Below are 27,488 nucleotides of genomic sequence, written 5' to 3'. Positions count from 1 at the left end.
ATATCTGTGTCAATATTTTATTTATCTATTAACACTATTTCCCCTTCGTTGGTTGGGCTCATGATTTAAGATAGACTAAGATAGTCTATCTTAAATCATGGTTGGGCTGTAGGCAACAATGGTGGATCGTGGTCTGTGGATGCACGTAATATCACAGAACAATATAGAAGCGAAACTCGATCAGCTGATTGGAGTTTTGTTTCCCTATGATCTGAAGTCTAAACCTCCGAAAAACGTTTCCCGTACTAACATGATATTAGACCCAAAGTCATACATATTATGTAAACGTTTCTCCCACGTTGGCGGGGTACGCTGTGCGGGGTCGGCTTGTTTCCCGTAGGCCGTAACCACGTTTTTGATATGAAATATTTAATTGATAACGTATGCCGTGCCCTCCTGCAGACGAATTGACGGTTATGTTACTTTTAACTTTAAAGTTTTTTTATGTATTGTTATTTGTTGTTCATATTCTGTTCGTGGTTGTGCTCGTGACAAATATTGTGACCAATATTAAACTGGACTGTAATTTCTTTTTGGGCCAAATTATGAGTTCGACAGTAGGGTCAGTATGCGTTTGTGGTAAGAAACGTGGTAATTTGAACTCGGTAAATTGGGGTCGACATTTAGAGGCTTGCAAGTGCAATAAAAAAAAAAAAATTAGTCATAATTACTTTGGTTCAAATTTAAGTAATTATTTTAAATCTCCTAAAAATATTTCAGTCACGACTAAAACAAATATCTTATCAGGTAATTATTTTATTTTAATAACATTATTATTCAACTAAACTAAGATTAGTTAAATTAATTCATTCAAAAAAAAAATGTTTGTTTATTTCAATTGTCTATGTTAAACAATAATAATTATTATAACATTTTGTTTTGTTAATTTGTATATGGCAGATGCTGAATCTTTAGATGTGACAGCTATTGGTGAAATCACTAAAAGTGATGAATTAAATGTATCAAAATGTGTATCAGGTAATGTATATAATCTTATCTTAAGACACGAACGTACGTGTCCTAAATTAATAGTAATACATCTATGTTGTGAATCAAAACATCTGTGTTTTTTGTGTTTACATATTAATATATTTTATTATTGTCATTAATCACTGTAGCTCAGTTGAAATTATTCATAAAATATCCAAACTAAAAAAACATAACCTTATATACCTAACTAGTTTATCATAGAAAAATATTATACCTACAAAACAAAATTAATGTATGTAACATAATGAAATATCAATAATTATAATATTTTGTTGCATGAGTGTCTTAACATTCTAGAAATAATTGTGACTTGTGAGTTGTGTTTATATTTAATCATTGTATTCTCCATCATCAGCTTACCAAGAAAAATATGGGTAATACTGCTATAATACTTTGGTATATTTATACCTTTATTTTATTTATATTTTATATTATGTGTTATGTGTATGTTAAATGTTTAAAATGGATTTGATGAGTCATTTTCACACATAAGAACATCTTATATACCTAGAAACAAAAAGAATATTTCAAATTTCAATATTTCACCATACAGGTAAACTTTAAGATGCCGTATGAATGGAGACAAACAATGTATTGTAAAGTAAGTAGATAAGTTACAAGATGAACTTCTAAGTTCTATTTTTGAATAAGACAATTTTTAAAAGCTTACTGTAGTTGAATTGTGTAATAATTTGTGTTGTATTGCACTATTGCTTTATTCAAAATGTATACTGTTGCATGAAAGTATATTATTATGTTATAGTTCTGTATTTGTATAACATTTGTAAAACAAATACATTTTGCTTATGGATATTGATTAAGTGTGGTGAAAGTAAATAGTACATTTTTATAGATTATATATAATATTTATAGTTTATTTTGTGTAAAAATTATTAGTTCATTAACATTTAATTGTAGGATTACCAACTGAAACTGGAAGTGATAGACAGAATAATGTTACAGACCAGTTATTATTGTCTTCAAGTAGTAAAAACTCTGAAATTGACAGCAGAAACGATATTGTTGAAGGTAATGTGTATTTTTTCATAAATTGTTTAGTGTTAAAAATATATTTTTGTATTAATAAAATAAATTGAATAATGTTATAGACCAGTTATTATTGGCTTCAAGTAGTAAAAACTCTGAAATTGACAGCAGAAACGATATTGTTGAAGGTAATGTGTATTTTTTCATAAATTGTTTATTGTTAAAAATATATTTTTGTATTAATAAAATAAATTGAACAATGTTATAGACCAGTTATTATTGGCTTCAAGTAGTAAAAACTCTGAAATTGACAGCAGAAACGATATTGTTGAAGGTAATGTGTATTTTTTCATAAATTGTATATTATTAAAAGATATTATGTTTGTTTAAATAAAATTAATTGAACAATGTTATAGACCAGTTATTATTGGCTTCAAGTAGTAAGAACTCTGAAATTGACAGCAGAAACGATATTGTTGAAGGTAATGTGTATTTTTTCATAAATTGTATATTATTAAAAGATATTATGTTTGTTTCAATAAAATTGATTGAACAATGTTATAGACCAGTTATTATTGGCTTCAAGTAGTAAAAACTCTGAAATTGACAGCAGAAACGATGTTGTTGAAGGTAATGTGTATTTTTTCATAAATTGTATATTGTTAAAAGATATTATGTTTGTTTAAATAAAATTAATTGAACAATGTTATAGACCAGTTACTTGTAATTTCGGGCCATAAAAATGAAAATGATCCAGGAACCTGGCCATCTAAAATGTCTGACTCTATGAGAAGTTATTTTCATGGAATCGGTGCTTGTCAACCATCACCATTAGATTTAGCAAATGGCTTTCCAAAAGTATTTGATGTTTCAAGAATTGCAAGATGTTTTCATGAGAGTTATTACAACAAAGTGTTATTTGATGGTGCAGTTGTAAATCGGTCATGGTTATCATATTCTGTTTCATTAAATAGAGTTTTTTGTATAACTTGTATACTGTTTGGCCTACCAAAAGCTCATCGTTCTTCTTTTGCCTCAGAAGGAAATCAAGATTTTCGAAATATGAAAAGGAATATAGAAAATCATGAAACAGCAATTGAACACCTTCAAGCAGAAATTAGTCGTGGTTTATATGCAAACAACAATCGTATCGATGCACAGATAGTTCACTCAGCAAACAGAAAGGTATGCGAAAATCGAGAAATTTTAAAAGTAATTATTGATGTATTACTATACTTGGGAAGACAAAATATTGCCTTTAGAGGTCATGATGAGAGTTTTTTATCAATAAATCAAGGTAATTTTTTAGAACTTTTAAAATTAATCTCCCAGTACCATCCTGTTATTCAGCACCATTTGAACAAAATTCAAAACACGAAGAAAAACAGACTTACATACATGTCACATGATACTCAAAATTGTCTTCTTAAGATATTAGCTGAACAAATACGTTGCAAAATATTAAAAGAGGTTCAACAGGCTGGACTTTTTGCCATTATTATTGATACCACAACTGATGTGGCCAAATTAGAACAAATGTGTTTTGTTATTCGGTATATAAATAAAGAAGGTCAAATACAAGAACGCCTTATTGCCTTAGATACAACTTTGGATGCATCTGGATTAGGAATGTTCAATGTTTTTCTTAATATTACAGAAAAATATCAAATAAACTGGAAGACTCAATTATGTGCTCAGGCGTATGACGGTGCCGCCTCGATGCAAGGGCAATATTCTGGCCTACGGACACGAATCCAACAAGAAAATCCAAATGCTCTATATATTTGGTGTTTTGCGCATCAGCTTAATCTGGTTATAGTAGACATGTGTGACTGCTGTACAGAAACTAAAGTATTCCTTGGTGATGTTCAATCAGTAAATGACTTTATGCGAGCACGAAAAAGGACTGCACTATTTGTAGAATACCAAAAAAAATTGTATCCAAAAATGAGATTGCGTCGTTTAAAGCATTTTTCAACAACTAGGTGGACATCCCATGACAGAGCTACAATTGTGATTTATGAAAAATTTAAGGCATTAATTAAAACATTAAATCACCTATCATCATCACCTGACTCAGATCGAGATACTTCTTCTAAAGCGTCTAGTTTGGCCACTACGATTAGTGCATTTAAATTTGTAGTCACAATGTTGTTTTTGCAAAAAGTATTTTCTGCAACTACGCCACTGTCAAAATATTTACAATCAAAAAATTTGGATTTTATTCAAGCTATTGTATTAATTGATAAAGTTAAAGAGAGCCTAATTAATTTAAGAACAGAAAAAGAATTTTTAAATCTTATTAATGAAGCTCAAAGTTTTGCAGAAGAAAACAATTTAGCTGAAAAAATGTTCAAAGAAATTAGAATAAGGAAAAGAAAACTTATGCCTGGTGAAATTGGTCATGATGAACCTCAAATTTTGGCAATTGATCGTTATAAAACTACTGTGTACTTCACTGTTTTAGATACAATTTTATCATCTATTTCAAATAGATTTAAAGAATCTAGAGAAATATTAAAAGACTTAAGTATATTATCACCAGCTCGCATCAAATCATTTGGGAAAGAAAGAACTCCAAATTTACCAGTTGATGCATTTCAAGAACTTTGTAGGTGGTTACCAAAACTAGACCTACTTGCTTTAAAAAATGAATACTTAATATTTAGCAAATCAATAAATGCTCTTATTGATGGTATGTCTCCAAATCTTTTGCACAACAATGAAACAACATTTTTGTTTGAAAATAATCAAGCTAGCGATATTGAAGAACCATCTTCCGAAGAAGAAACGTGTGACACTGATAGCAGTGCAGGAGTTGATACAAAACAACTACTCGAAGTATTAACAAACTTTGGAATACTTCACAGTTTTCCAAATCTCCACTACGCATACAAAGCCTTACTTACAATTCCAACATCTTCTGCAAGTGCAGAAAGAGCATTTTCTAAAGTAATTGTTTTCTTATAATATATTTAATAAAACAATAAATGCATGGGTAGCGTCCTCTTAAGAATAAATCCCATAAAGCTCTTATGTTTTTTATTTTTAATCTTTGTAGCAATTTATAATTTGTCATAATATTTTTATTACAATAATACTCAATAAAATAATAAAATACTAATTTAATTTTTTTCAATGGTAGGTAAAACTGATAAAGTCAAGGTTGAGATCAACTACAAGCGAAGACCGATTAGAAAGTTTGATGATTTTAAACTGTGAAAGAGATATAAACATAGATTATAATTTGGCCATTGATACTTTTGCAGCAACATCAGATTTATTGAGGGATAATTTATTGTTTAAATAAAGATTTATTGTTATTAATATATTATAAGTAATTTTATTATATTTCTGATATTAAAATGACAAAGTATATTACTGTTGTAGAATTGTGAATTGGGGGTGTGGGGGCGAAGCCCCCACGGGCCTGTGTAAAAAAATGTAGGTGGTGGTGGTCGAATATTTATACTTGCCTCATAAAATAAAATAGTTCACGCCGCCACTGGTTCTGACTCTGGTGGCTCACGTCTGAATTGGGTCTAATCGGGGCTCTCCTATATAGTCCAGATAGTCCTACTCTCTGCATTTCCTCTCCTATCGATAAGACACGTATGTGTCCATGGCCGAGTCGTGCAAAAGCGTACGCGTGTATTATTTTAATATCTTAGCTTCCCACGCCCATGCGACCGGTCGGCCACATCCTGGTTATTCGCGACACGTAATCTCCATAACCCGACGACATTAATGTTATCGAATTTTGAGGTCCTACACAATAGAATTGGTTGGCGAAATCATACGCCCCAGGGTCACTTATACATATCTACGTGTATATGCGTGTTTAGATGTCTCAGCGGGACGTCAGTACATAGCACCTCCCCCCTATAAAAAGGTTTCTGTCCTCAAGACAGAAATCTTTAAATAGTATCTGTAACAGTTACTTTACATTCTTACATTTACAAGCTTTAGCTTGTGTACAAATTCAAATGTCATATGTTTTACAAGTTCTTACAATTTCGTAATTTTACATGCAATGATTATAATGTATAAATATATCTATATGCTTATCGCATTTACAATAATTAGATTACAATAATAATAATGTTTTATATAATATGATATATTTTTGGTTAATAGTTATATTAATAATATATTTTTTTTTTTTTTTTTTTTTTGTTTGTACTTATATAATAATAAAGATTGTGTTAGTAGTACATGTATATTCCATTAATTGTTTCTTTATTTGATTAACATAATTGTCCTATAATACTAATAATAATATTTTCCCATAACCATAGTTTACATTATTATTATTTTTTTTTTTTTTTTTATAACAATATTAATAAAGTTCCTCTAACTAACTTATCCCTTTAATTTAATTCCCTTAACCATACATTCTATACGTTTTAAGTGTATATATATATATTCTAGTCTATAGGTACTATCCGGTTGTTCCGGTGTTCTTTATCTATTCCAACCTTTGGACATATCCGTTACGACTCTTTTGCATAGGTCTCAAGTCGTAGCGGTCCATCCATAGTTTTCTATTCTCTACCTATAGTTATCTAAAATGTTTAATTAAATTATCATACCCCATTTTTCTTATCACGTGGTCAAATATACATTTTGTAAATTGTACATCAGTCCGAGGATCATGGGCATGTGTTATATTATGTGTCTTTTTACAAACTACATCATGTGTTTCTTGGAGGTTCAGCAATCTCCCTATTTTATCGAACTTTCCGATATCGGTTTCGAATATTATCTCTTTATTTGCTAGTTTTTCTAACCTTATGCTGAAATTTTGGTCGAACCTCGTGTCGTAACAAGTAATGTTAAGAACCGGAACCTGGTCTATTTTTAATTTATGTAATACTCTTACATCCGAATGTCCGTTCCATAGTACGATTATATTAATTTTATCTCCATGTGCTAAATATTCCTCTATATATTCCTTATCTAAATTATTTAATTCTGTGTTTAAACTTAACTCTAACTGTCCTAAACAAGTATCTCTCAACACTTCCTTACATCTAAAAATACGTTTAATTTCTTTTCTTACTACCACAACCTCTCGGTCCAATATAGGTCTGACCTCCGTGTTGGTTGGTAGTATTAACGGTCTTCCCTCCAATTTCCTTATTTTGTATCTGTCCAAACTATTGGATATGGCCCCGGATATCAGAACCATATCAGTCCTATTTATCATCGAAAATTCAAAATCCATGATGACAAACTTGTGTGTTTCTTTTCTGTTGATTAATTTAATAGGTCATTACTTTTAATATGTATAGTTTTAAATCTATTTTTACCCCCTATTTTATACTATACTTTATTATATTATACTTATATCTTCTTATATCTTATATATTTACGAATTATACTTAATTGTTATTTTTATATTTTTTTTTTTTTTAATTTTATTACTTTCTAATATTAATTATTTTACATTTCCCTTACAGTAATTTAATCTTTTATTCTTGGTGGAGATAAGGACAATCTGTCCGTTGTATCCCCCAGTAGTGGACTTTTAGGTCTTTCTTCCGCAATTATCGGTGTATCAACATAAAATGTACTTCGACTTGCTGGTATAGGGTGTGGGGTTATATTATATCGTGGTTTAATCGGTTCCCAAGTGTTTAATCTACACTTATATGTTATATATATAAATAACAATAGTATTGTCGCAAAGGTCATCAATCCTATTATTATATATATCAAGTAACTATTATTTTCATTATCGATCACATGTCCCGATTGCCTAAATATTTCGTCATCGATCATACTTTGTACGTCGTCTAAAGAATGTGTTAAATCATTTACGTTATCTAATTGATGTGAATCATGTCTGGTATTTATATTAGGTAGATTCAAGTTTTTAATTTGCCTAGGAAGCGTTGCTACCAATTTTCCTTCCCCTACTCGTGGTATAAAGTTAACGTAGTATTTAGATTTAATGTCTCTCGTTGGATTCAATATGATATCTTCTGCATATGCCCTACAGTCTTGATTTAGTTTGATTAGCCCCTGATGTTTTAGCTTTACTATATATGGTTCTCTATTTCCTTGGCATGTTATTGTTAAGGTTTCCCCACTAGTTGTATAGATCCATGCATTTGCATATTTTAATTTATGAAATATATTTTTAGATAATATGATAATACCTGCCTCGCATGAGCTTGGTAGAGTATCCGGATTTTTAAATAACGTTATTTCACATGGTTGGTTTTCCGACTCATGTTGAATAGGTTGAAATTCTGGACAAATTGTAAAAACTTCGGTTTCCTTACATTGAAGTAATTGCGTTTCCATAAACGTGGTGTATTGCCTACGATTTCTAGTAATACCGATGTATTGGAATTCTGGTTTTAGAATGATACTGTGTTTATAATCTATATTTCCGTTTAATTGTGTTTCTATCGGGTGTGGTATAGGTAAAATCCTGTATAATGTTAATTCTATTTCCGTGATCAAAGGTATTCTAATTAAAAAAACTATTTGATTACCGCTATAAAAAACTGCCATTTTAGTAATTTTGCTTAGTTCATATATCTCGCTCGGTTTTGTACCCATTGGTAAATTAAAATTGAGTGGTAAAACTAACTTAATTTCAGTTAGATGTTTTGCAAGTTCCCGTGGCGTTATAAGCGACGGATGAAGTACCCCCGTTCTAGCTGCGTTTATAATCGCACTGATCGTGGTGGTTTCGTATGCGTATTGTGTTAGTAATGCCGTGAAAATACTGTGTATTCTATTCGTGAGAATCAGAGTTTCTAGTGTGTGTGTATTGTTTGCTAATTCGCTAATCTTTTTATATAACATCCCTTGTTTTTCTTCCAACTCCCCATATAATTTATTTATTTCGACGGCAGCCGTACTTACACCTATTATGGCTGATTTTACTACTGTCGTTTGATTTTTAAGTATATGGATCATATTCTCATTACTATGTTCTATCTGACCTATGTGTTCGGTTGTTTCCTTCGTACAGTCGTCATCGCATACTCCGAATAACGTTTTCATAGCCGATCCTATAAAGTTTACTAAACCTCGCTTAGCCCTATGACCTTTCGTAGTCGACTCACCCTTGCTATCGGACACATATCTGCCTATAGATTCATACATTTGCTCTCGTTGTATAGAGATTTCTTGGAACATCGTTTTCAATATATTATCAAACCGTGAACAGATTTCATATTCCATCAGCTTATCCTTGCAATGGCTGGTCATTGACATAATTTCATTATATAGTTTATCATGTCTATTACTTTTTCTTTATACAATATTTAATTATCCTTTTTTTTTTTATTTACTTTATACCATGGTCTCATAGTATTTCTTTACATCGTTCTTATGCACGGTGACCCGCTGTCTACCTCGCGCTATTACCACGTTTTCACTATCTAGTACTTCTAGAATTTCATATGGTCCTTTCCATAACGCGCTTAGTTTATTCTTTTGGGTTTTATCTTTAAGTAATATTAAATCTTTTATCCTTAAGTCCTCACTGTGAACCTTTTTATCATAATGATTTTTAGATTTTATTTTCTTTTGTATTAACCTTTCTCTCGCGATTTTATGCGACTCTTGCATTTTCTGTTTTAGATCGAATACATAATCGTCATAATTATACCTAGGTTCTGGATTACATTTTAATTTTACTGGTATATCTAAATCTCTTCCATATAACAACGCATACGGTTGGTAATTAGTTGCGGTGTGTTCTGTCGAGTTATATACGAATAGTGCGTAAGGTAGTAACTGATCCCAATTATTTAAATCTTTATCTACGTAATGTCTTAGATATTCGGCTAAAGTTCTATGTGACCTTTCTAAACTACCGTTGGTTTGTGGATGATAAGGACTTGTATTTATTTTGTTAATCTTTAGTAATTTACATACTTCGGAAAAGATTTTGCTAAGAAAATCAGTGCCCTGATCTGTTAAAATCGTTTGAGGTATTCCATGCACGCATACGAACTTAGTAACAAATTCTTTCGCTACCGTGTTCGCCGTGTGGTCATGTAACGGGACTCCCAACGAATATTTTGTCAAATCGTCTTGAAAAGTAAGTATGTACTTGAAACCTGACTCAGTTTCTATTAATGGTCCTACAATGTCCATAAATAATTTTTCAAATGGTTTAGAACTTGTCGTAGTGATTACCATGGGACTTCTATGATGTTTGTTAGTAGTTTTATTCGCCTGACATGAAGCACAACCTTTTATGTAATCTTTTATTTCCTGTTTTAAATTTGGCCAGTTAAATTGCCGTTTAATTTTTTTATATGTTCTATGTATTCCTGCGTGACCTCCTAGTAAAGAATCGTGAAATTGTTTAAAAATAACTAATTTTTCTTCCTTACTGTATTCTAATTTAGTACAGATTATTATCTCGATGTTTGTGTTACGAAATACATATCGTATCATAGATCGAACTTTTGCCCAATCTAAACCGTCTTTCCGCCCTAACTGGTTCATAGCTAACTTAGTTAATGAATGTTTTTCGCAGAAATATTTTAAATTCAATAATGCTAGATGCATATTTTCATACGTCGCTAATTGCTTTTGTTTACTTTTCGTTATCAAAAATATTATATATCTCTCGTCCGTTATTTTACAACGCCCCCGATATCCTTATTCGATTTTAGCGTTTTATCCTTTCCGAATCTTTGTTTTAGTTCGTAATTTATTCCTGACCTAAAATTATAATACTTTTCTATTTCTGACACTATATTTCCGACTTAACGCGTCTACATTCGCGTTTTGTACACCTGGTTTATACCTAATTTCATATGTATATTGTTCCAATTCGATTCTCCACCTTGCTAATTTAGATAGAGGATCTTTTAAGTTAAACAACCAAGATAATGGTCGATGATCTGTAAGAATCGTGAACTTTCTACCGTAGAGATATGGTCTGAAATGTTTAACCCCAAATATAATTGCTAAACATTCTAATTCCGTTGTTGAATAATTCGCTTCCGACTGACTCAACGTCCTAGACGCGTATGATATAGGTAGATCGCTCCCTATCTTTCCTTGTGATAATATTGCTCCTAGCGCTTTCCCACTCGCGTCGGTCGTAAGTATAAATTCTTTCGTAAAATCTGGGTATTGCAAAATTGGTTCTGAACAAAGTAATGTTTTTAATTTATCAAACGCTTGTTGACAATCATCGTCCCAATCGAACTTTACATCTTTCTTTAACAACCTAGTCATCGGTCTAGCTATCGAACTATAATTTTCTATAAACTTCCGGTAATATCCACTAAGTCCTAGAAAACTTTTTATTTGTTTTACATTCTTTGGTATTGGAAAATCTAGAACTGCAGTAACTTTCTTTGGGTCTGGTTTAATTCCATGTTCCGAAATTATATGTCCTAGGAACAGGCATTCTCGTTTTAGAAATTCACATTTGTCTGGTTCTATTTTTAGATTATGTATACGTAATCTTTCGAATACGCTAATTAATTTATTGTTATGGTCACTTAAGTTTTTCGCGTATATTATTATGTCATCTAAATAAACTAAACACTTTACTCCAATTAGTCACGATAAAACGTTTGCCATCATACGTGCGAACGTACTGGGTGCTGACGCCAATCCCATCACTAATCGCTTAAAATGGTAATGACCTTGACCTGTTGAAAAGGCCGTAAGCTCTCTAGAATCTTTTGCTAAAGGTACCTGATGGTATCCCGCTCGAAGGTCGAGTAGAGTGAAAAGCTGACATTGACCTAGTTGGTCTAGAATCTCTGTGATATTCGGTAAAGGGTGGAATTCGTTTAAGGTAACATTATTTAATGCCCTGAAATCTATAACTACTCGAAACTTTTCCTTCCCTGACGCGTCTGCCTTCTTTTTCACTAATAAGAGTGGTGCGTTAAACGGACTCATACTCCGTTCTATGATATCGTTTTCTTCCATTTTCGCAAGTGCTGCCTCAATTATAGGTAACTGCGCATGCGGTAGCCTATATGGTTTTCGATGAACTGGGGCTTGGTCAACAGGTAATTTAATTACGTGTTCTGCCGCTGTTGTCATAGTTAAATAATCGTTCTCTAAATAAAATATGTCGGCATATTGCTCACAAATTTTTATTATCGTTTCGCGTTCTTCCGTATTTAAATGGTCACTCCTAATAAGACTTTTTATTTTATCTACGCGTGCATTATCATGAACTATATTTTTTATTTCGTGATTATCTGTATCCACGTCATATTCATATGATATTTTATTAATCTGCGCTAATTTCACTTCCTGTGCTACTTCTGATATGTTTAATACACTAACTGTAATCTTGCCATTTTTAACCGTATTATATATATTTGCGCAATATACATCCTCTGATAATTGTTGTTTATTTATTAAAATATTTTTATTTTCCATATCGGGATCTGCAATCGGTATGCAAACCACCGTTTCCGTTCGCGGTTTTAATGTGAAACATATTTTATTTTCGTTAAAGTCATTTTTATCTTTTATTGTTAATGTACTATTTGCGATATCGATTATAGCGTTATTTTCTATCAGAAATTTCTGTCCTAGTATTCCGTCCTTATCGACCGGAAACTGTTTATCTACTACAAAAAAGTCAGTTTTAAATTCGTTTTTATCTATTATTAATGTAATTATTGTACGTCCAATTGTAGGAACTATTTTTTCGTTTATGCCTTTTAGATAAATTTTTTCATTTTCATTTATTATCGTGTTATTAGCTAATTTATTTATTTTTATTAAATTTAAATCGCTACCCGTGTCTAATAGTAATTGAACGTTTTCTGTATTAAAACTAGGTGATTGTAACATTATATGATTTTGAATTATAGCTGTTGAAATGCGTAAGCATCGCTCTGTGAGGGTTCTGAATCGATTATTTGATGTACCAATCTCACCCCACTCGAGGTTGGCATCTGAGCGTTTCCCGACGAATTTGCGTTATTCCTATCGTTTCGCTGTTTTGTGTAACAACTCGAAATTTCGTGTCCTCTTTTATTGCAATAGGTGCAACTCAGTGGTTCCACTACGTTATTATTACTATTGTTGTTTCTACGCGGATTGAAATTTGGAATTTGTTGTCTATTCATATTAATGTTTTGTCTCAGATTTTGACCTGCCTGCCTACAGTCTCGTGCGAAATGATTTGTGCCGCCACAGATATAGCATCCTGCGTTATTTGGCGATATCCTGTTTTGATTATTATTACGCTGATTAAAATTGCTCTGGTTTTGTCTTCCGTTATTATATCCGTTCCGATTAAAATTTTTATCGAATGCATTATTATATACGTTATTATTAGTTCGCCTATTAGAGTCGTTAAACCCGTTGTTATAATTATTGTATCTATTATTTCCGCGATTAAAATTTTGTTTGTTACTATTATTATCATTTTCTTGTTTCCTAAACTTATTTTCAAGTACATTTCCCCCGTTTAAATCTTGTCTTTCCAAGTTTTTCCGTAATTTTTCTACATCTAAATTAGCGTTATATTCGGTTTCTTCGTCTTTCGCTACCTGCATAGCATCCTCTAAAGTTTTTGGATCCCTAGCTTTTAGTGCAAGATTTAAATGTTTCGGTAACCCGTTAACAAAAATTATTAATGCCTGATTTTTAAGTTGACTTTTATAGATTTTGGCTTCGGCTTCATTTAATTTCTCTGTTGCAATTGTACATAATTTATAATAGATTTCTTCGATTCGACTCGCGTACTCCGCGACGCATTCGTTTTCTTTCATACGCGCAAAGTGTAACCCTAAAGCCAGTGTCCTCTCAGATGACTTATGTTCAAAAGCTCCCTTTCAAATTGACTTTATACTATTCCATGTACTAGTCTCGCGGTATTTACATGCTTCTAAAGCATTTCCGGCTAACTTCGAATTTATTACTTTAACTAACAAATCTAATTTATCCTTATCTACTGCTTTTACAACAATATCACACGTATTAATAAATTCCGCGACATTATTCGCGCCCGTACATATCGGTATAAGGGACGTAGCTTTATCGAATTCCATTTCTAGTGTAGCGTTACTAACTTTTCTGGGTCGTTTTTCTGCGACTAATTCCGTGTGTACTACCCCCGGATCAGATCGAGTTCCTCCTCTTCTAGGTAAACTACTCGGTGTTTCAATTAAATCTACCCAAGCTATTCCCTTAGCTGTTCTTAAATACCTATCTTGGTCAGAATATTGTGGACTCGGGTATTCAATTGTTTTATTCAAATCGATTAACTCTTCGATTTTTACTATATTTGTTTCGGCAGCTACTATGCTAGCACCGCTTGCCTCTCCTACCTGTACGCCTATGTCCGCAGTACTATCGTTATTTATTTCCGTTAAATTCCCTGTCGGATTCTCTGACGTATCTCCCAAATTTTTATTCGTCAATGTATATTTTATTCATTTAGTAAAATTATTTATTTATTTTATGTACCTAAAATTTAAATACCTAAGTTGTATTCTAATTTCGCTAACTATTCTATCACTATTTCTTTAATAACCACTATTGATTATTAATTTTATAACTGTTCAAAATATTTATTTTGAAATTCTTAATTTAATTACCTAGTAATAGTAACTATAATATTTATTACCCAATACTCCAATATTCACTATGATTTATTTCTCACTAATTATTTAATATAATGCTTATTCTAGGGCCCCTAAGCTACTCTATTATATATCTTTTCTCAATTACCCTTTATTCAATTTTACTCTTTAGTATTTCTCTTTTAATTCAACTTATATATGTATGTGCGCACATTTATTTCAAATATTTATTCACTTATTTATTTCTTCTTTTTAAAACTCAATTATCCATTTATATCAATATTTCTCAAAATCACAAAAATTATGGTTTAACTACCATTTAATAAACTCTCAATTATTTTTTTAACTTGTAACGTCACAGAATTTTAGGCCCTATTATTATACGAAACCAATGGGTACACCTATTACCTACAATATAAAATGAGCACACCTGTCGGTCCGTGACCATCCCAGTATTAATAGCGCGCCCGCGATTACCACTATGTTATGTAATAAATGATCCCCGACCTCCCCGCCTGCAGCAGTGTTCACCGTAGTCACCACAGCATGCCGCCATCGGCTGCCGTCGGCGCCTCTGTCGCGTCCGTCGGTGCGCTCGCCGCAGTACAATTATCTCAATTAATCTATATATTGTAAAAGTCCCGCAATACGCCTACCCTGATTTTTCCCACTGCGACATCATTTGCGACAACAGCGGCCAGCGACCGGACACCGTTCGACACCATTTTTTTTTCTTCTTCTCACCAACGTCTCCTGGACACCACGTCTCTGTCAAGAAGCGCCGGTTCTCGTTCTCTCGTGTTACGCAACCTCGTGTCCACGACCAGTCTATTGATTTTTTCATTATTGTCCAACGCTGTCAACGCCTGTTATGATGGGCTAAGCAAAACCACGGGCCCGATGTCGGTTGAAGCTGCCGTCGTTCCAGTGCCCGACGCCGATGGGCCATGTCGACCACGTGCGTGTCGATGGTCAACAGGCCAGCTCATCACAGCCGTCGGTCACTAATACCTGACCAACATCGTCAACCAGCCACTCAGCTCAAGTCATCACTTCAACGCGTAATATGTATCACACCATTCCCCCCAAAACCCTTGTCACCTTATAATAATATATACGATATTTGTTAGACATGCGTCCTATCGCTCCTCTCATTCCGATTACCGTCCCTAGCGATATGCAGGGCGGTAACCCAATGGTTGGCGAGGTAACTCGGTGAACAATATATATATATTAGTATTCCGCCGAACCTCGTGGGCCGATCCGTGGTTTCGTTTCGTCCCTATATCTATATTTCCTAATGTTTGTCACGTGCCAAATTATATACTAAAACTGTGTATGCCAAATTATATACTAAAACTGTGTATGCCAAATTATATACTAAAACTGTGTATGCCAAATTATATACTAAAACTGTGTATGCCAAATTATATACTAAACTGTATACCAAATTATTATATTCCCCATGGTAATTCTGTGTGCGAGAGCCACCTCCAATTTATAAATTTATTAACTATTATACTATGTAAAATATATTCCCCATCATTACCCTAAAACCTCATGTTTTCTTTATTTATTAGTGCTTTATCACTATTTATTATGTTATATTTTTTGTCTCCCCTTATAAATGAATCTTTGGCGTTCATTCGTCACTGCGTGTATCAAAGCCTGTGAGTTCCACCGACTTGGCCCTTGGGTCATCACGCGGTGCGGCTCACAGGTCATGAGTAAAGTGTTCCCCCTTTACTCATGGGTGGTTTATTGGGACCTTAAAAGCCCGTAATCTCACAAACTCAATATCTCTTTATTTCAATTCACTCTATTATATGACATTGCATTATATGACATTACGCGCGTAATTCCAATTATATATATACTCTTTATTATTTTCTCAATTATATTATATTCACTTTTATATCTCAAAATTATTCTCATTTATTTTCACTTATATTCATTTCATATTAATTTATACCACAAAATTATTCTCATATAACATTTATTTAAATTCACTTTATACTCATTTATTCCCTTTATAACACTTTTATCGGTACATATACCCTTTATATACTCAAAATTATCCTACACTTTTATACATTACCTACCATATTATTTCTTTAAGTATATAACATATATATATTTCTCAAAATTTTCCTACACTTTTATACATTACCTACCATATTATTTCTTTAAGTAGATAATATATATATATACACCTTCACAATAAATTTTATACGATGGTCCTAACAGATCCAAAGGAGACGTGACAGAGCCTTATAATTAAAATTCCTACATAAATAAGTACCCCAAAACTTAAATTACAACTCACAATACTGTCACTGCTTGAGTTGCTTCCATTGTTGCTCTTGTTGTTGTCCTGACTGCTCTAGCTGCTTGCTACGTAGATTCTTTTTTTCCCGGAGTTGTTGGAAGGTGATCAGTCCTCCAAACGTGACTCTTGGGTGAGTTGCCTCCGTGAAGTTGAAAACAAAAAATTTTTAGCTTCCCGTTGATGGAAAATCCTACCGACTGCGCCAAATTTGTAGCGTCCCAGCATACAGGAGGACAAACGACTGGTGTTGAGGTAGATAGATTGGGTGTAATAAGTATAACAACTTAATTTATGATTAATTTATTAGATATTTATTTGATTACTATGTAAATAAAACACTTTTACTGCACAAAATGATTTGGTTGTAAAATATTCTAAGTCCGAATAATTAAATTGGACTGGTGTCTGGCGTGAAGGTGCTTGTTCTGACTCTGGTGGCTCACGTCTGAATTGGGTCTAATCGGGGCTCTCCTATATAGTCCAGATAGTCCTTCTCTCTGCATTTCCTCTCCTATCGATAAGACACGTATGTGTCCATGGCCGAGTCGTGCAAAAGCGTACGCGTGTATTATTTTAATATCTTAGCTTCCCACGCCCATGCGACCGGTCGGCCACATCCTGGTTATTCGCGACACGTAATCTCCATAACCCGACGACATTAATGTTAACGAATTTTGAGGTCCTACACAATAGAATTGGTTGGCGAAATCATACGCCCCAGGGTCACTTATACATATCTACGTGTATATGCGTGTTTAGATGTCTCAGCGGGACGTCAGTACATAGCAATTACAATATATATATATATATATATATATTCCCTTTAAAATGTTAGTACATTTGGTTAGTGTTAGTTTTTATATTAAGTGTTACTCACCCTTTTATATAATATTAATTCCCATAATCCCATATAATTACATTTAAATATATCGTTCCCATATGTTTTCTTATTTCTATGTGAATATAAAGTGATTAAATAATACATTTTTCTTTTTCTTTTTTTTTTATAATTAATTGATTAATATTATATGAATATCTAATGTCTAATATTATCCCTTACCATTCTAATATGTATATGTTATTTACTTAAAAGAACATTTAATTTTTAATTCTTTATCATTATCATTATTAAATTCATCATCAAACTCCTTATATATATATTATATATATATTATTGTCCTTTATTTTATTTGTTATTCTATTTTATTATTACTAAATTTCATTATATATATATATATTCATGATTAAAATTTCGCCTCCGATATATTTAACACACTTATAATTTTCTCATCCCTGACTGTATTATATATATTAGCACAATATACATCTGCTGATAACTGTTGTTTATTTATTAAAATATTTTTATTATTCATGTTTTTATCTGCAATGTTAATCGATACTATTGTTTCCGTTCTAGGTTCTAAACTAAAACATATTTTATCATCATTTATTTCATCATTATCTTTTATTGTTAAAATATTATTTGCAATATCTATAACTGCATTATTATCTACTAAAAATGTATGTCCTAAAATGTCATCGCCTTCAACCGGAAATTGCTTATTCACTACTTGAAATTCTGTTATAAATTCTTTTTTATCAATTATTAATTTTATTTTTGTTTTTCCTATAGTCGGTACTATTTTTTCATTTATCCCTTTTAAATATATTTTCTGATTTTCGTCTATTACCGTTTTGCCTATTAATTTATTTATCTTAACAATATTTAAATCGCTACCTGTGTCTAATAATAATTTAATTGTTTTTGTACTAAAATTAGGTGATTCTATTGTTACGTGATTATTATATATTACGGTTGTTACATGTAAACATTGTTTAATGGCGATTCTGCGTCTATTATTTCCTGCACCAACCTGACGCTCTGAGTTGGCACCATCGAGTTTTTTGAAACATTAGAATTATTCCTTTCATTACGTAATTTAGTATAACAGTTTACAATTTCATGTCCCACTTTATTGCAATAGCTACAATGTAGTTGTCCATTATTATTATTAATTGTACGCGTATTATTATTTGCATTTTGTTGCCTATTATTGGTACCGAACTGTCTATCGTTGTTTTGCCTTGGTAATCTACAATCTCTTGCTAAATGACCATTCTTTCCACAATTATAACATGCATTATTATTATTATTATTATTGTTTTTTTTATAGTTGTCATATTCTGATTATTATAACGCTGATTATTATTATTCGCAAAATTTTGTCGTCCATACCCGTTATATCCGCCACGATTAAAACTTCGATTAAAATTATTATAACCGTTACTACGTCTGAAATTATTATTATTATTATTGTTATATCCGTTATTCTGACCACCATAGTTATTGTTACCGCGATTAAAATTTTGACTATTATTATTTTGTTTGAAATTATTTCCCGATGTATTACTATTTCCGTTTAAATTTTGTTTTTCTAAATCTTTTTGTAATTTTTCCATTTGTAAGTTAGCATTATGTTCCATTTCCTCATCTTTTGCGAATTGCAAAGCAGTTTCTAACGTTTTTGGATCCCTAGCTTTTAGTGCTAAATTTAAATGTTTCGGTAAACCGTTTACAAAAATTATTAATGCTTGATTTTTAAGTTGTTTTTTATATACTTTGCTTTCTTCTTCTGTCATATCTTTCGAACCTTCCTTACATAATTTATAAAATAATTCCTCAACTCGTCCTGCGAAACTGGTTACGTCCTCATTTTCTTTCATACGCGCGAAATTTAATCCTATTGTTAACGTTCTCTCAGATGCTCTATGTTCAAATGCTCCCTTTAAAATTGACTTTATATCCTCCCATTTTTCTGTGTCTCTATATTTTGTTGCCTCTAGTGCATTACCTGCTAATTTCGAGTTTATTATTTTTATTAATAATGGTAAATTACTTTTATCTACCGATTTTACCGCGATATACATGTGATATGTATTAATAAATTCTGATACATTCTTTGCTCCTGTACACACCGGAATCAAAGCTGTGGCTTTATCTATATCCATTTCAGCCATTGTTTTTATTTTTTTGTTCGAGTTATGTTTGGTAATTGTACGTGTACTACCCCATTGTCAGTTCGTAAATGTGTTCATTTTTTTATTGTACTATCACTATCACTTGCTGGACTTGAAGACTTAAAAGTTAAATTTAAAAATTCTTTATCTTTAACTGCTCTTAAATATTTTTCCCTATCACAATCTTGTGAATATTTATACTCTTCTGGTATATCTAAATTAATTAATGTTTGTTCTGTTTTAACTATATTTTTATTTGTTTGGACTACTACAGCCCCCTCGTTATTGTCTACTTGAACACCTACGTCTCTAGTTTCGTCGTCAGATGTTACTAATATGCTTCCTGTCAAAATATCTTGTATTTCCCCTGAACTTTTATTCATCAATATATTTTTTATTCATTTAAACTTTGAAAAATATTTTTATTTATTTCATAAAAATAACATTTATTCTTCCCTCAATAACTTTCTAATATTTATTCTTATTTATTTATTCAACTATATCTTTTATTTTCTAAATACCTTTATTCTCAACTTCGATTTATATACTCAATATTACTTTTATTATTTATTCGATTCCGTAACACGTCATTTATTATATTTAAAAAAAAATCGTGTTCTGCGATGTTTTTGTTTTATATTACGTATTTATTTTATATCAGTTTTACTATAAACTGCACTCACGCTAACGCATTAATTATATCATTACTACTATTAAATATTACGCCTCTATGTTATAATTATTTATCTTTTGTTTAATTACTCCAAATAAAATAATTAAATTAATATATCGCAAAACTACTTATAAACTTATTTATTATTATTTTATTAAATCTTAATTAATAATTCAAATTCAAATTTATTTAAACTATTATAACTTATTCTAGACTACTTTAATTTATTTATTATACTATTTTTACTTAATGTGGACTATATTTATGCTATTATATTTATCTAATATTATATACTATTATATATCTAATATTATATACTATTTAAAATTAATTCGGAACGGTCCTAATATTACTTTCTTTCACTTCAAAATTTTATTTCTTATTATTCTCAATATTTTCTCTATACTTCAACTATTCATTTACCATTTATCATTTATCATATATCATTTATCATTTATTCATCATTTTTCTATAATTTCCTTTTTACTATATATTCAATATCTATTCTCAATAAACTGTGCGCGCACACATTATATATATATTTTTCAACAAAATCTCATAATTATTCTCAATATTTATTCATAAAACTAAGGACTTATTTTCTCGCCTTTTCTAAAATTCCAAATTAATTCTCAATTATCAACATATAAGGTCTTACCTCTTGCCTTCTCAAAAAATCACAATTATCAATATCCCAATTACTTTATAATCTAAGGTCTTATTTCTTGCCTTACTAAAAATCTCAATTATTCTCAATTATTTATATATATATATATCCTTTAATATTCTTCAAAATTATCAATTCACTTATTTTCATTTATCAATACTCAATTATTTCTCATTAAATTATTTCTTGTTATAACGTTATCTTTTTATTTTATTTTACCTAGGTTTTATTTGTGCCTGTTTATTTTATTATATTATTAATCAATAATATTCATTAAACGTATATATATATTATCTGAGTTAATCATTTAATTTATATTTATATATAAAAATAATATATTTATGAATTTAATGTTCTAATGGTGGTGTAGGTGCACACACCAAAAGTGTTTTATACGATAGATCCTAAAAAATCTAAAGGAGACGCGACCCCACAAAGCTTACAAAAACATTTTCTTAAATACTACACAAAAAATTATAACTCACAATACTGTCGTCTTCGTATTTTGGTTCATCTTGACTGAAGCTGATTTTCCTGCGCTATCGACTGTTGACCTCTACGTAGATTCTTTTGACCCTCGGAGTTGTTGGAAAGTGATCAGTTCCCCAACGGTGATTCTGTCGAACTGCCTCCGTGAAATTCTTGACTCGAAGTTGTGGAATTTTTCAAAATTTTCGAAAAAATTTATTTTTTGCGAAAAATTCTGCTTTTTCTCCTCTTGAATTTTTTTGATGTTCTTCTTAGGGTTCCGTACTCGACTGCGCCAGATGTAGTGATCACGACGCCTACAGGTATCAGTAGTCAAGGATGATGTTTGGAAGGTGACTCTTGAGTTAATTACACAACGTAGAATTCTTCTTAATTAGATTAATTGTGGTAAAGCATATATTTATTTATAACATGAAAGTTGAATGTAAGTTAAGTATTCTGAATGATAGAATAAATTCGGTTTGATTCGAATATTTTCTAAGTTCAAAATATTGTTTATAAGAAATTTTCTAAGTCCAATGAATTAAATTAAACAACAGACTGGCGTGAAGGTGCTCTGGCTAGTCTGGTCAAGTCGCATCTGAATACAGGCCGTTTCGGGGTCTCTTATATAGTGCTACCCTCTACTCCCCGGTGTCCCGTCAATAAATAGCGGGTAATTGATAGCGTGTCAATAGATAGCGGTCAATTTATAGTGCGTAAATTGATCGCGAGCGACTTTTGATAGTATGACAATTTGTAGCGTCGTATAGAATTCAATCATACAATAATTATTAACCGAAAAAACCAAATAATATATAAAAAATATATCATAATCTTAATCAAAAAAAATTTATTAAGATCGGAGTGCTAAAATCAAAAAAATTGTTTAGATTATGAAAATAGAACAATTGAAGACTATTTAAGAGGCATAGCACATAACTTCCAGCTACAGGTATAATATTTTTTAGGCAGCTAAATTTTAATTATGACAGACATGTAAAATGACTTATACCATATTATACTTAATAATTTTAATTGTTATGTATAATTTTAATTATGGCTTGCAATACTTATTACTATAATATATATTTTTTAATAATTGTTTGGTTATTTAATTCATTAGGGCACTATAAATTGTCATACTATCAAAAGCCGCTCACGATCAATTTACACGCTATAAATTGACCGCTATCAATTGTCACGCTATCAATTATCTGCTATCTATTGACGTATATCCCTACTCCCCATAGTCAACTTGCTCTTGTCCCTGTTCTCACGGATGTGGTAAAGTTATCTAGATTGACGGAAATGCCACTCGCCCACGTATGAGCTAAATGCGTATCTCATGCGGCTACAGAGCTCGATAATTTATATTATTATTAACATTATTACTATGTAAAAATATACATTATAATATTACATTATGACATTGTTTCTTGTAACTTTTGTAATGATGCATAACCCCACATCCTGTGCACACCTATCAAGATCTTTTATAGTCGTCTAACCACATGATTTCGTGTTGCCCTAACGTTAATGATTTCCACGAAATGCTTTCTCTCTTATAATTACAAAGTTGGTCGCACCCTACCCTATCTTAGTTCGGCTGGTACCTAGTTGACCGTGAACTAGACAATGCGGGACGCTAGTCCATAGCACTTATTACTTATGGATATCCATAATAAGACATTTATAATTCATTGCAATTTATAATGGGTAACTGGTAAATACTATATTTATATTATATACATATAAAATCAAAGTATCCAAACAATTCAAGTCAAACAGGAAACCAAATTTATTAAACCAATTAAATTTGAACATAATGTATCAATAATTGAAAATTATTATCACTTAAAAATATCTTTTTATTATATATTTAAATACATAATACATTACATATTTACATAGTGTGTATATAATAATAATTACATTTTTTAATTATTTTCTTTTTTCCTATTGAGTTAAGTACTTAAGTATGGATATTTGAGTGCCTCCAGTAAATATAAAAAGGGACATATTCTATACATAATATTCAAGATCTATACAAAAGGGAATCGTATAACTAAGGATATGAAAAAAAAATCAGTTTTGGTTATTTTCAATACTTGAATACATAATAAGGAATTATATTAAGATATAGTATAATTAATTATAATAATAATGTATAATATATATTATACATTATTATTGTACTAGGTATCTTAATGAATAATATAATAATTTTAATAGAAACATTTTTTTTTTTTTTTAAGTTTACTCTATTACTGTTTTATAAAATACAATAATATATACCTATCACCCTGAAATTCTTTTTTTATACTGCACAAAGTAAAAATTTTCACTACACAATTACTTTTCTCATTGCACAAAATGTGTCTCACTACACACTAAAAAAAACCCTGCTATACTGCATATACCTACAATATGTGTAATATATTATTGTATAAATGTCTATACTAAAATGTTACATAGTATGAAATAATTGTATATGTATACCTATATAATGTGTAATAAATAATAGTACATTGCTATTCTAATATTGTATGATTTTATTTTATATATTTCATGTACATCTGCGCGTCCTTATCGTACCGACCGACACACACGCTACACAATTATTATCATTATTATTATATATATACATGTGTACGCGGAACGACACTCCGACGGTCATCCGCTATTTTTGTTTTTCAATTATCTGAAAATCCGCGGCGGATAATAACCGCGACCGCGTGCGGCTAAACCGCTCCGTGTGTAACTGTCAGGCGTCGAGCGTCAACAGGCCCGGATTGAACCGGCGAGTTACCGAGAAAATCTCGGTGGGCCGCGTAAAAATTCAAGATCAGTATTATATCTAACACTGATATAAACTAGAATAATTTAAAATAATAATATAATGTATTTTATCTATATACAATATACGTCATATAATTATATATATATATAAAAGAAAATCAAATTTTAAACTTATAATTATAAAAAATTGATTAAAAATCGTCATAATACCCATACTTAGGCCCTCATGAGTGATGACTGATGAGCATAAAATGAAATGTTTACAAATTGCATAAATCCAGGTGATCTATATTATATTTTATATTATCTATATTATCTATCTTATATTTTGCGTTTTTTTAAATAATATAACTGAAGTATACTAAGTAATTTAATGTAATGTACCTATTGAATAGGTAATTTGTAAATGTGCTTTAGAGAAACAATTATTATTTAAAGCACACAAACTAAAAGAGTGATCATAAAAAATGTTTTTCAAATGGGCCGATACTTATTGTTGAGGGCCGGTAGAAATTTAAAATCTCAGTGGGCCGAAAAGTCTGTATCCGGCGCTGAGCGTCAAAGGGTTAAGTCGCAAACTCGCAAAGAACATAATAATTAATAATATTATATTCGCGCGTTAACAAACATGTGGTATCAAACTTATGATTAAGCGTTTTATATCGATGCGTATTGCGTACAGTGTTGCCATAATATACAAGTCAAATAAAGCAAAACCCACATTTTGTTTAGGCTATAAAAGGCTAAATATTTATTTTTCAGATACCGCCATGCACAGATATAGATAATAAACTAGATTGCTAACTAGTGATAACATATGAAGTTATTATCCGCCATTTTGAGTAGGTCAAATGTATAAATGATAAATATTAAATTCCACCAAAATTTGAATTCTTGTTTAAAATATTTTAAATGTAATTTATTTTTGTTATTGATATTCATTTTTGTAATTTTGTCAAAATAAATTATGATTGTATATTTAAAAAAAATACATTTATTTGAATAAAATATTTATGTAGTATATAATTTTTTAAATGTATGACTTAACATTTTAAACAATAAAGGAATTATTTGTGAAAACTAGTGTGTTGTTCTTTAACATATTATATAGTACCTATATAATATATTATATTATTTATACAATAAAACTATTATTACTCGTTATTTTCATAGAAAATAGTCGTGGAGTTACTGTACATAATATGTTAACTCCTGTACAGACCTGTCTATACTTGTAAATGTTATACTAGATAAACAAAATATTTACTTTCTTGACATGAAAGTTTTAAGAGTAATTTATTTGTGTAGTCAATAGCATTTAATATCGTATTATATTATATTTACAAACAATAAATTATTACATTTTCGTTAAAAATGCCTATGACGTGTAGTGTTAAAAACTGCTCTAGTCGTGGTAATCGAAAAGCCAATAGTCCAGGAAAATTGCATTTTTTTGGGTAATTAAAAAAAAAATATATATTATATATATCATTTATTAAATGAATGAAAATATAATTTAAGAAAATAATTTTTATAAAATAGATTTCCTTCTGATGAGACGAGAAAGCAAATGTGGGTTAAAGCTATACAAAGAGAAAACTTTGCTCCTACTCGATATAGCAAAATTTGCAGTAAAAACTTTACAAATAATGACTTTTATCATGGATACTTTAGAAAGTTATTGAAAGAAACGTCGGTACCAAGTATCTTCAATAGAGATCCTGTGAGTAAAAAAAAGTTGACATATGGTGATCACACTTATATTGGTACAAAATCACCTTCTCCAAAATTAATAGATCAGACCACTGAAAATAGTAAGTCATGTACTAAATTATTAGGTTGATAATAATAATAATAATTTTTTTTTACATATATTGCTGACATAGTGTCAACAATAAGTAGTTTACAATGTTCTAGTCCGATAAGTTCAGAAAACTATGATATTTTGGATTTGTCATTAAAAAATAAAAAATTCTTTGATCAGAAATCACCACCTCCAAATCGTATTATGGAAACGCTAGATACAAGTACAATTTATTTTTAATTTTTTCCTTTATTGCCATCTTGATTACTAATTAATACTCGTGTTCAATGATATTATGAACTTTGAAATTAGTGTGATTATTTTTAAAATTGATAATTTAGATTGTACACCAATAAAGAAATTTAAGAGGAAACGTCTACAAAAAAAAGTTGAAACTCCTATAAAATTTTAATCCATTTTTTAGATTTTTGAACTTCAAAATATATTCTCATTTTTCCGTTTAATGTTCTATTAAATCGTTCAATAATTGAAGATTTTTCTTCGTTTTGTGTATGATACATATGAATATTATATTTGTCCAAAGTTTGTTTAAAATGTTTATTTACAAACTCCAAACCTTTATCAACGTGTAGTAATTTTGGCGGTTGATGTTTTTGTGATTTAGCTTGTTTTATTATTTATTCAAATGTTTTTGAAACACTAATACCATCTTTATTTTTGAGTGGTAATGCCCATGCAAATTTTGAAAAAGTATCTATAACAGTAATTATATAACAATAACCTTCATTTTCATTTGAATAATTTCTCATTATAACTAAATCAGCGGCCCATAAATCATCAATACCTTTAGTGATAATCCTTCTTTTAGGAAATCTTAATCTGGCTGGTTTATGAAGTTCTTTAGCTAATAAAAATTTGTCTGTATTATTTGAAATATTTTGATTTATAGATTTATTGGTGACGGGTTGTTCAATTTCAGGTGATTTTGTAAATTTACTTTTATTTGTTTTACAATCCAAACATTTTGTTGAAATTCTCCATCGACCATTAACTGTTTGAATTTTAATAGGATTAAAATTTTTTGTTCTTTTTTTACATTTAACGCAATGTATAGTTTGTAATAATTCATCACTCATTTTATATTGCAAAATTTTTTTTTTTTGATTTTTCCAAAAATCTTTGGAAATGGTTTTAGACTATCAGACTATGAGGGGGACTTATAGAGAATTAAAATTAAA

The 27,488-nt window shown here is 30.4% G+C and overlaps 3 protein-coding genes across 3 annotated transcripts; 1 reads left to right on the top strand and 2 right to left on the bottom strand.

The window, feature by feature from the left end:
* The first annotated feature begins 2,168 nt into the window (after positions 1 to 2,168).
* On the top strand, positions 2,169 to 5,287 carry LOC149063176 (zinc finger MYM-type protein 1-like). Its single transcript, XM_089215553.1, has 6 exons — positions 2,169 to 2,172; positions 2,246 to 2,311; positions 2,394 to 2,459; positions 2,542 to 2,607; positions 2,690 to 4,929; positions 5,123 to 5,287. Exons 1-6 carry the CDS (start codon positions 2,169 to 2,171, stop codon positions 5,285 to 5,287), a joined length of 2,607 nt encoding a protein of 868 aa, XP_089071679.1.
* Positions 5,288 to 6,471: 1,184 nt separating this feature from the next.
* LOC149063175 (uncharacterized) lies at positions 6,472 to 7,222 on the bottom strand. The gene has a single exon (XM_089216900.1). It carries the CDS (start codon positions 7,202 to 7,204, stop codon positions 6,539 to 6,541), a length of 666 nt encoding a protein of 221 aa, XP_089073026.1. The 5' UTR covers positions 7,205 to 7,222; the 3' UTR covers positions 6,472 to 6,538.
* Positions 7,223 to 8,301: 1,079 nt separating this feature from the next.
* Positions 8,302 to 9,188, bottom strand: LOC149063174 (uncharacterized). Its single transcript, XM_089216855.1, is given in 2 exon segments — positions 8,302 to 8,466; positions 8,469 to 9,188. Coding segments are annotated over 2 exon segments (816 nt in total). The 5' UTR covers positions 9,181 to 9,188; the 3' UTR covers positions 8,302 to 8,362.
* Between the last annotated feature and the right edge of the window lie 18,300 nt (positions 9,189 to 27,488).

Source organism: Diuraphis noxia, unplaced genomic scaffold (assembly GCF_037042655.1).
Source record: "Diuraphis noxia isolate RWA-SAM2 unplaced genomic scaffold, SU_Dnox_SAM2 contig0001, whole genome shotgun sequence".
NCBI classification, from domain to species: Eukaryota; Metazoa; Arthropoda; class Insecta; order Hemiptera; family Aphididae; genus Diuraphis; species Diuraphis noxia.
This window is presented reverse-complemented; position numbering and strand designations above follow the sequence as displayed.